We start from the raw sequence: 11555 nt of genomic DNA, 5'->3' as shown, positions 1-11555 counted from the left end.
TAAAATATAAATATTTTGTTACATTATAAATGTCTAAACTGTCAGTTTTGATCAACTTGCTTAATAAAAGTATTCATTTCATAAAAAATCTTTCTGACCCCAGACTTTTTAATATCCGTTTTCAACCCAGAAAATGCTGAAAAAGCAAGACAAATGTATAGGACTTTTAGAAGGCATATAAAAATGAGATATTATGTCTGGTTTGAACACAAGGAAGTAAAGTTTTTTGAGTGTGGTATTGTTCAATTGTCCTGTCAAATTTCCTTCAGCACAATTCATGCAGTAAAATAATTCATAAACAGGTCAAACTCCTGCGATAATAACGACCTTTCAGATTCACACACACATACACACACACTCGCTCCTATTCTTTTGCACACAGTGGCAGGAAGTCGTCCAGATATCCGCCGTGCTTCTGAAAAAGAATGAGGGACAAATTGAGGGAGGGAGCTGTTGAGGGTGTAGACATGAACGTTCACACACTTCACACAGTAATACTGGACTGATAATGCTGCATCCATCTGAAGAAACCATCCAAGACTCTCTGAAGACATAAGAGCAGCCTCAAATGAGAAGACACCAGGTCTTGTTCTTGGTGATTCATACTAGAAGGGGTTGATTTGTCAAATCAAGAGGAACTTGACTAACTCCTGACTCGTCTGTGTGTTCAGAGATGCACCTGACTGTGAGATTCTCCTTCATCGTATGGACTCTCTGCACATTATCTCATGGTGAGTCAAATTCAGTTTCCTGTGGACAGAACTGATGGATGAATGAATGATGGACACAGATGACTGCATGATGATTTGATGATTACTGGTGTTCTAAGACCCACTTACTCTCTACCACTTACTAGCTGCAAATAAGACAGCAATAATATACAATATTCACTAATTGTTTTTATAACTTGAATTTGAAGGCAAATGATTAGAAACTTGATATTAGATATATGTGAGCCTGGACCACAAAAGCAGTCTTAAGTCGCACGGGTATATTTGTAGCAATAGCCAAAAATACACTGTATGGGTCAAAATTATTGATTTTATTGTATGCCAAAAATCATTAGGATATTAAGTAAAGATCATGTTCCATGAAGATATTTTGTAAATTTCCTACTGTAAATATATCAAAACTTAATTTTTGATCAGTAACCTGCATTTCTTCATTTGGACAACTTTAAAGGTGATTTTCTCTATATTTCGATTTTTTTTTTTTTTTTGCACCCTCAGATTCCAGATTTATATGTATAGATGTATAAATCTCAATTTTGAAAAACTGACCCTTATGACTGGTTTTGTGGTTCGTGGTCACGTATTATTAGATATTTGATATTAGATATGTATTACATATTTATTAAATTAAACATTAACAAACATGCAAATTAATTAAGCATTCTATTTTCATTATTAGTTTTAGTAGTTATTAGTTTCATTAGTTTTTCCTTTTTTTGTAAAAATCTGTAATATTTCTAAAATAAAATCTAAAATATGTATTGGGTGTAAGGTTTTTCTGTTTTGTTTTTTTTACGTTCAGGTTTAATTCCCAAACTTTGATCTCAGACCCACAAAGTAAATATATTTTTATTGAAAAAAGCATATTATAGAAAAATATAATGTTCTTATATGTATGTGTGTGTGTGTGTGTGTGTGTGTGTGTGTGTGTAAGTAAACCCATTTGTCATCTATCTGTTTGTCAAACCCATCTATCTATCTATCTATCTATCTATCTATCTATCTATCTATCTATCTATCTATCTATCTATCTATCTATCTATCTATCTATCTATCTATCTATCTATCTATCTATCTATCTATCTATCTATCTATCTATCTATCTATCTATCTACTTGAAAGATCAACTTGTCCATATGTACTTTCTGTATTTTGCTGTACAGAAAAAAATTGATTAATGAATAGAAAGTTAAAAAACAGTATTTATTTTAAACAGAAATCTATTTTTTCTATTTTAAATAGAAAATGTTGTAACATTATATAAATGAGTTGTAAATTATTAATTATAAATGACTGACACTTGTGATCAGTGTAATGCATCCTTCCTAAATAAAAGTAATAATTTCATTTAAAAAAATATTACTGACCTCAACTTTTTTTGAAAACTAGTATATATATATATATATATCCATCTTCAATGGAGACAATGCTAAGAGAAAAAATACAAATGTACAAGATTTTTAGCAGACACACAAAAATGAGATATTGACTGTGAAACACATTTTTTGCAGTACTGTCGTTCATAAGCACATATTGTAGGTTTTAAAAATATATACAGTGTAAAAGTAAACCCATTTATACTTTCTGTGTTTTGCAATACAATATTCTGGTTTATTGTTCAGCCATAATGGCTTGATTTTTACTTCTCACACCTGTCAAAGCTATTGTCTCTCTCTATTACATCCCTCATCGCTACAGTAATACCCTTCAGCCTTCATCCACTCCCATTCCACCCCATTTCCTGTTGCTGTTCGTCTCTTCTGGAAACTTCCTGTTTATGTCATGCCCCTCGTTTCCTGTTTCTCCTGGAATTCAGGTCAAGGCCCCACCCCCTCCAGCCTGGATGATGCTGAACATATTTAGAGATGTGGGCCCTTTTAATAGCTCAAAAACATGCTTGACATTGCCATGTGTTTTATTCATTTCTATTACATGATAATCATACTTACGTTGGCTTTTCCTAAAAAGGCTCCCCTAGTGATCCATACAGCAGCTGTAGGGCAAGAAAAACATGCCAGGCTAATTTTGGGAATGGAGTATGTGATCAGGAGTGCTCAACATCTGACTGTCTGAGAGATGGATTCGACTGCCTCAAAGACAAAGGCACCTGCAAGTAAGAAACCAACGTGAAACATGCTAATATAATATCACATAAAACAAACCAGGAGACGTAACTCCAGTTGTGGAGGAAGTACAACAAAACAAAAATATGTTTAACAAAAAATATCTCTAGTAGACTTGAGTATTAGTACTCAATTTTACGCGAGTAAAATAGAAAGTACTAATAGATAAGTGTTTATTTTGTTATTTTAATTGATATATTTTTACATTTTGTAGCCCTACTGCTCAAAATACTTGGGGAGGGGGGCCTATCATACACTATCAAAGCATTAAAAATATATTAAAATATAAATTTAGGTAACTGATCCGTCATGTGTGCAAACAATTGAAAAACAAATCTAAATATAACATATAGTATTTAAAAACGAGGAAAACTTACCCCGTTGAGACCCCAGAAATGCAGACATGTCCACATTCATGCTTTTCATACAGTGGTCGGCTTAAATAGCCCACCTTTTTATAACATATTTAGTTGTGACCTAAATATGATTTTCATTTACAAGAGCCTAAATCCTAAAATTCGGCATAAGTAACTTACTTTTCTGACGGTCTGACTTTTCTGAATCTACTTGACAGAAGTAGGCCTACAATAATGAAGTAAAAATACTTCGGCCTTGAAAACTCAATAAAGTATTATTTGGGTCATTCTTCCATTGGGGTGACAAATGAGAGGCAGAATTTGTCAAAATGCTTGTTTGTTTCTAGTAAAATATATTGCTATGCATTTAAAATTAGATTAATATGCTATATCCATTCAAACGAAAGCTTAAGAACATTTTGATTTTTAAATAATTTCAATCAAACACACTTATGTCTATGTCATTTTGAAGTAACACCACAGACTTTATATTGCAAGTTACTATAGGGTCTGTGGTCAAATCAGCCTAAATACAGACTTTTCTAAAATAGAGGCTGCCATCATGATGATTTCAAGATCAGGGGACATTTTGGAAATATTAATAAGTATGTATTTATCAAAATTTTGATTAAAATATGTCAAATCTGCAAGTTATCAACATAACACCACAGACACTAATAAAGTGCAGCACATAAAATTGTCAGAAATGTAGCTACATTTAAGAAAATTAATAAGAAAGAATGTATTCCTCATGCACCCCTCAGATCAACCAGCACCTGCTGTGACCTTTACACACAGGAAGTAGTCCAAATAGAGTAAAATGTAGCTATTAATAGTGCACAAATCGTGTTTACCCTACAGAATACAAACATTTGATAATTTATTGCTATTTAAAGTTCATTTCAACTGTTGTAAAGTAGAGGGACACCACTTGCCACCGCAATTGAAGAATGACCCATTTGTCATAAATAATTGTAACCACAGTTACAATGCATCAAATTACACGCCTTTAAACAGGATGCAGTTGTTATAATTAGCCAAGAACTTACAGCTGATATCCATATGAATTTATTGCAATGCAACACGAATATTTATAATTTGTTATATGCATGCTTGAAGTAAAATGTTTTGTTTTCTCAGTTTAGGGCATATTCAATATTGCCGAAATCATTATGACAATGGCCACTGCGACCAGGGCTGCAACAACGCCCACTGTGGGTGGGACGGCTCGGACTGCCACAAAAATCAGCACCCCATCTGGGCCAAAGGGAGCCTCATACTGCACACTAGAATCCCGTTCCAGAGGGGTCAGACCCAGAACAGCTCTCTGCTATGGCCCCTAAGCACTGTCCTGCAGACCAGCGTCAAACTCAGAGGGGTGGCACCTCTCCAGCCCACCACAGACCTACTTACAATGGACACCCGACAGCTCGAAGAGCTGTACGCTCAAACACCATCCTATGACAGCAATGGGTTAGTTAGTGACACTGTCTTATGTTTTCATTCAAAGAGGCCATATTCTACATTTCAAGCTTTTATTTTAATTATTTAAATATTTTTAAATAATATAGTATTTATTTTTTATTTATTTTATTTTTTATAGTCCATCTTAATCAAGGGTTTATTCATCAAAAATATATTTTATATTTTATTTTACTTTATTTTTTATAGTCCATGTTAATTAAGGGGTTATGCACCAAAAATACTCATAATATAAATAAACTATAAATAAACCCATACAAATACCTATAAAATAATGTTAATAATATTAAGGGCCATATTCTACTTTTCAAGCTTTGAATTTGAATTTTATTATTTTTTATTTAATTTTATATTTCATGTTAATCAAAGGTTTATGCATCAAAAATACTCATAATATAAACTGTAAAAGCATAAAATGTAACTAAAATAATGTAAAATAAATAATTTAAAGAAGCTACATTTCATTTTTTTTTTTTTTCATTTTTTTTATTTATAGTCGATGTTAATCAAGGGATTATGCACCAACAATACTCGTGATATAAATAACCAATGAAGAAAAGGCTAAAAAATACATACCATCTCGCTGCTATTATGTCTTAAATTTTATTTAATTGTTTTATAGTCTATGTTAATCAAAATTGTTATGCACCAAAATTACTCATAATATAAATAAACAATTGTATATATATATATATATATATATATATATATATATATATATAAATGAATCATTTAGTTTTGCACAGCTATTTTCCACCCTTTCTGTGAGCCTCTCTAGGCTGTTATTGCTTTTAGATTACTTTAGGTAAATTACCTTTGTTTTGATTGGCTAATCTGATTTAATACTTTGATTTTAAGGCCATTTCGTTTTACTGTTAGTTATATATTATTTGTGACACTCTTCAGTAATGATATCATACAGGTATTGCCTGACTTTTCAATAATCAGTGGTCTGTTTTCCAAACGTGTGCTGACTGCATGTGTATATACATTTTTTTTTTTGTATTACAGGTCAGTGTTATTCCTGCAGCTGGATAACAGGCCCTGCTCCCGTCTTCCCTCCACCTGTTTCCCGTATGCCATCGAGGCTGCACACTTCCTGCGTGCCATCCTGGCACAGAATCATGCCTCCTTGTTTCCCATGATCCCAGAGATCCTGGCGGCTGTGATCAGTGTACGTGGAGTCGATGAGGAAATAGGAGCCAGAGAGGAGGTGAAACTGCCCAAGGAGGAGCGTAACGGTTCGTTTTCTTTGTACTTTGCTAAAACATAAGCATACTGTTCAGACACTTAGAGAAGAACTTTATGCAAAATTTTAATTCTGCTAATATTTACTTACTATTATCATTTCAAACCAGCATGTTGTTATGTTACCTGCAAAACGTTTTTAGTATGAGTATTTATTAATATTCTGAATTAGCTTCTTTTTTTTGTAGGGTTAATTTTTTGTCTTTATTTTATTTAAAGAGACCATATTCTACATTTTAAGCTTTTATTTTACTTATTTAGTTATTTAAACATTTTTTTTTATTTTTTATTTTAATTTAATTAACTTTTTTTTTTTAATTTAATTTAATTTTAATTTCTATGTAGCTTTATTTTTATTTTATCTTTATTAATTTTATTACTTAAAATTTCAGTTTGCTAAGGCAAAATTTAAGGAGGCCATATTCTACATTTTAAGCTTTTTTTTACTTATTTTATTTTAAAACTAAATTTTAATTTAGTTATTTTCATGTTATTTTGGTATTATTTATATTATAGTATTTATTAATATTTTGAGATTTTATTTATTAATTTATTTTAAGATTTCTTTTAATTTAATGCAATGATTTGCAGAAAATAGTTGTGCTTTTTAAATTTTTATTAGATTTTTAAAACATTCTATAGCTTTATATCTATTTCAGTTTTAGTACTTCAATGTAAACTTATTTAAGTTTCAGCTAACTAACACTAATTTTCATTTAATTATTTCTAGTTGTTCATCTTATATTTATTTTATTTGATCTCAGTTTTAATTTTTTTTAAACTGAGATAAACTGAGATTTTTTTTATCTTCAATTACTATTTTCAAATACTAGTAGTTTTTGTTTTAGTTTCAGTTTTAGTAAACAAAACCAACAATGCTGTACAACAAAAAAGCAGCGTGTTTTTCATGTTTTCTTGTATTCCTGAGCATTATTTAGCTGCTAAATGTCACATTTTAGTTCATGAAGCCTTTCCTGCCTGGATGTGGCCTGTGGTCGGTGTGGCGACGGGACTCGGTGTGGCGGCTGCCGTGATCATCACGGTGGTGTTCCTGTGGTTAAAGAGAAGAAGACAGAGGCGAGAGGGAGGAGAGCGGCTGCGTCACAGATCCACGGTGACCGACAGCAATAATGGCAGCAAGGCCTGGTCCCGCCGCTCTGAGGAGAAAAGAAGCCGATCGGGAAGAGATAAAGACAGAAATGGGACGAAGAAAAACAAGAAAGGAAAGGAGTCAGGAAAAAGTCGCAAGGAGCCCCTCGGTGAGGATGCGATCCGTATGCGGTGAGTCTGATGTTCAAAGGAGCTCGAGGGTCTTTGAAGAGTTTTCATACTGAGTGAGGAAACCGTGCTAATTGGGAGGAATTGTCCGTGTCCTTTACGCTGATTATAGACCCCTGAGGAAGGAACTGGACATCGGAAGTGACACCGATGTGACCCAGAGCTCCATGGAGGACATCAACAAGACCATCTGTGACCACAGATCACCAGACCAAAAACACTTCAACCACCAACAGCCTCGCATGCTGGGTGAGACCTGCTGGAATGAGGAGCCACTCACTGGCATACAGCTAAAAATGATATTTTTCAGTGTCATTTATGTGTTTGCTCTAAAATGACAAAATATGGGTGTTTTATATATATATATATATATATATATATATATCTGTGAAACCATAATTTTGGCAAAACTGCCAAGTAGATGGAACAGTAAATGTTAATTTAGTTACTCTAATTATTATATTATATTATAAAAGATATATTGATTTATATTTTTTTATTAATTTGGAATAATCATTTCACAAGCAGCCAAGCAGATTCAAAAGATTACAAAACAATATAATTTATAATGTTAAAAATGCAGTTAATGTGATTAATTTATTTATATACTACTATTATAGCATTTATTACTATTATCATTATTTTAAATTAACTTTTATTTACAGTTTTCATTTTAAATTAGTTTAGTTTATGTTTTAGTAATATTTATTTGCTTTAGTAATTTTATATATTTTATTAGACAATGTTATTTAGCTTTATTTTATTTATTTCAGTTTTATGCATTCATTTTTTTTTTTTTTTACTTAAACTTATTTCAGTTAGTTTCCAAGGCAAATTTTAAGTTTAATATTTGTATTTTATTTTATTTTTATTATTTTGTAATTTCAATTAACAAATATTATTTTGAAAGCATAATTGTTGGATTAATTTAGATAATATATTAAATTAATCTGTATAAATATATACATTATATTTTACTAAAACATTTGAAAGTATGTAAATGCCATGTGGGGATTTCTGTGAACATTTCCAACTGATGATTCAAGCAAATCTTTCAACAGATACATGTTGAAAAACTTGTTTTACATCCCCAACATTACCTTTGAAAATAATATGCATATGTTATTCAGATGCACGTGATTTTCAATGCATCATGAATGGAGAGAGTGCTAATTCTAATCATGCATACTATTTAGCACAGATAGGAGGAGAAATGGGACACAGCTACTGTGCTTCAATTGTGCTTCTCTGTTATATCTTTAGCTCCCCCTAGAGGATGGGAAAGAAATGCAGTTCCTACACCTCAAAGACCACCAAGAAATGTGAGTTTATTTCATTTGAACAATCTGCCTGCACTTTAAAGAACATATTATACCACAACGCTCATGATATATGTTATTAAAAAGATTTCTGCATGCTGCATCATTGTGCATTCTCTCTGTAGAGCTGATTATTTGTGCTGTCCTCTCTCAGGCCGCTCCGGTGCAGTGGTGTGGTCCGGACGGCTCGGTCGTGCTGATCCGAGCTGTCAGAAGCGGGCTTGACCGAGTGGTTCTGGAGCTCCTGAGAGCCGGAGTGCCAGTCAACAACACCGACCACACGGGTAAGAGCCCCATTAACCCTTGCATGTGGAACGAGTCCCTTCAATCAAAGTGGTCTTCAAGAATACATTACAAGAATAGTTTTTGTTTCCTTTGCAGTTGGGGAGTAATGTGTTTTGCCCTTTCTGGTTTTGTCTTTGTCACTGTCTCTGTCCTGTCCTGAACTCCCCACTGCGGTCCTCCGTCTCCTCCTGCTTCCCTCGCGTCACTCCAGCACCCCTGATAAACACGTCTGATTCAGAACACAGTTAATGTGCTGTAGCGCCCGGTCAATGTGGAAATAATGTATTAACCTGCCATGCCTCTGTTTATCTCTCTCAAAAATATCCCTCTTTTATTGTCGCTTCCTGTTTTCCCTTCCCATAACACATTCCTGGATACTCGCATGTCATTTTTTGGCTTTGTCCACTACTTTCTGGCCCCTCTGCGCGCCACAACACGCCATTTCCTGATCATCCTTGCCCTGTTTGTTGTCAATTCCTTCTTGCATCTTTTCTCTTTCTCTCTCTCTCTCTCCCATTCTCTTCATCCAGGGAGATCTGCCCTCCACTGGGCATGCTCAGTAAACCACCTCCCATTGACACGGACTCTCATTCGCTACGGCGCTGCAGTGGACTTACAGGACCATAAGGTAAAGAAAAGTCAAAGGCTTTAGTATAGGGTTACGTGCCATTCGGAATTTGAATTGAGGTAGATGGATGAATGGATGGAAAGAATGATAGATAGAACACAATCAATTTCTTTTTTACATCGTGTCTGCATTTACTTAGTCATGAGATGATTCGCGACCGTGCAAAACTCCGGCTCTTTCAGTTTGAGTGAATTCTGGAAACTCTTAACGTTTCTGATTGGCCATTGCGTTGAAGAAATCAACAGACATGTCTTTGATTGGCTACATTGCTCAACCCTGCAAAAACACTTCAGATAGTTTGCCAGATCTATTAATTGCTTTTGCTTTCGTTTGAGGGTATTTAGTACTCCCGTACAACCGGGCCTGCGCTGACATCAGAGATACTGACGATATGATGTCGCCCATGATAGAATAGATTGATGATTCATTGTAATCCACCAATACTAATGGAATAAAACTCAATCTTTCTCTATAGGGTGAAACAGCTTTGTTTCTCTCAGCTCTCCACGGTTGCTATGACACCGCACGCTTCCTGCTGCTCAACGGGGCCAATCAGGATCTGTCTGACTGCAAGGGGCGGCGGCCACTGGATGTGGCTCGAGAGGGATTACATCATCAGGTCCTCGAGCTCCTGTTGGCTCACAGAGTTCACAGGGCGCCGGTTCCTCTAGATCCCGCCACTGAGGTGCTCTGGGACGATCGCACGTATGTCTGTTCTCCTTGGGTCGCTTCACCTCCATGTCTACCCGGAAGAAGTGCCTCATTTTCAGGGGTCATTAGCCACAGAGGGATGTCAACACCTCCACCTACGTGAGTCACCTCTGCAGATGTTCCTTCAAAAACCATTTGCAACTTTACCAACGTGATCTCATGTTTTGCTCTCAACAGTGATTGGCAGATGGGAAGAACGCAATGCTCCTCCCCCCAGAACTGGCGTCCAACACCCAACCAATCAGCAACGGCATTGGTCAGCCCCAGGATTCTTGGCCGCCCATCTCGGCCTATCAGCACTCTCCAGGAAGTGACGTCAGAGGCGGAGGACGAAGAGAGGGAGATGACCCAGGACATTACTCGAGCAGCAACACCTCACTTCCTGTTTCCTCAACCCGCACCTCGACAGCGTTCGTTCTCTTGTACCCAGCATGCACTGAACCGCCGTTCCAGCGGCAACCAACCAGAGCTGTCCGTAGCCATGCCAGCTGAAAAAATAGCCAATGAGCATGTAGAAATAGTGATCGTGCCACACCCAAGAGAAGCAGCCAGCCAATCAGAGAGCAAAACCACAGGGAACGGCTTCAGCGCAGCTCAAATGGACTCTGAGAGGGAGAATATGAGGAACTGCAACTCCAAAATGAGTGAAAGGATCAGTAATGAGCTCCCCGTCATCATCCAAAGCAGCATGTGAGAGAAGATAAAGAGAAAAGAAATTAGACAACTCAAAAATCCATAAAACTGTGCATCACAATTTCTCTATTAACTATTAAAATAATCTAAAATTAGTGGTGAAATCTCAGGAAAACTTGCCCCCCCCCCCCCCCCCCCCCGCCTCCCCCCCCCCCCCCCCCCCCCCAAAATCAAAAGCAATTCAAATTAGCATGAAGTCTATTTAGAACTATTTTTTAGAAAAAAGAAAAAAAAAGAACTATTTTTGCATTTCAATTTGCATTTTGACATTATTTTCAGGACAATAAAGCATACGTTTCTCCTTAATTATTCCCCCATAAGTGTTATATGTTTGGATGTTTTGCTTTATTGTAATTTAGGGTTTACTTTACTACTACACAAAATATACAAAAAAATAAAATAAAAATCTTTTCACAATTTTTTTTTATATATATATATATCTTTAAACTTAAACTAAAAATTGGCTTAATTTTCTGTTAGGAAAAAAATCCTTATATCTGTTGATTTAGAGTTGAAATATAATTTAGACATGCTCTTGATAGAATTTATGAAATTCATCCTATTATATTTTATTTAGTGCTGTCAAGAATAAAATAAAAGTTTTGGTTTGCATAATATATGAGTATATTTATTATGTATATATACACATGCATGTATATATTCAAGAAAAATGTTGTTTATATATATATGCATGTAAATAT

General features: G+C 34.9%; 1 protein-coding gene across 1 annotated transcript; it reads left to right on the top strand.

The window, feature by feature from the left end:
* Positions 1–427: 427 nt before the first annotated feature.
* On the top strand, positions 428–11233 carry LOC306887136 (uncharacterized protein). The gene is made up of 11 exons (XM_079444678.1): positions 428–731; positions 2700–2844; positions 4351–4683; positions 5704–5933; positions 6900–7221; positions 7331–7467; positions 8482–8540; positions 8692–8821; positions 9353–9450; positions 9926–10260; positions 10339–11233. The coding sequence occupies exons 1-11, from the start codon at positions 674–676 to the stop codon at positions 10853–10855; spliced, it is 2364 nt and encodes a 787-aa protein (XP_079300804.1). The 5' UTR covers positions 428–673; the 3' UTR covers positions 10856–11233.
* The last annotated feature ends 322 nt before the right edge of the window (positions 11234–11555 follow it).

The sequence above is a fragment of the Barbus barbus genome, assembly GCF_936440315.1.
Source record: "Barbus barbus genome assembly, chromosome: 21".
NCBI lineage: Eukaryota > Metazoa > Chordata > Actinopteri > Cypriniformes > Cyprinidae > Barbus > Barbus barbus.
The sequence above is the reverse complement of the archived record's forward strand: the minus strand, read 5'-3'. Positions and strand labels throughout refer to the sequence as shown.

Bases quoted from the DNA above. Each gene is read 5' to 3' on its own strand.
- LOC306887136 (XM_079444678.1), top strand. From the start codon at position 674: ATGCACCTGACTGTGAGATTCTCCTTCATCGTATGGACTCTCTGCACA. The intron at 8,541-8,691 runs GTGAGTTTATTT...GTCCTCTCTCAG, and splicing joins CTCAAAGACCACCAAGAAAT to GCCGCTCCGGTGCAGTGGTG. The intron at 10,261-10,338 runs GTGAGTCACCTC...TGCTCTCAACAG, and splicing joins ATGTCAACACCTCCACCTAC to TGATTGGCAGATGGGAAGAA.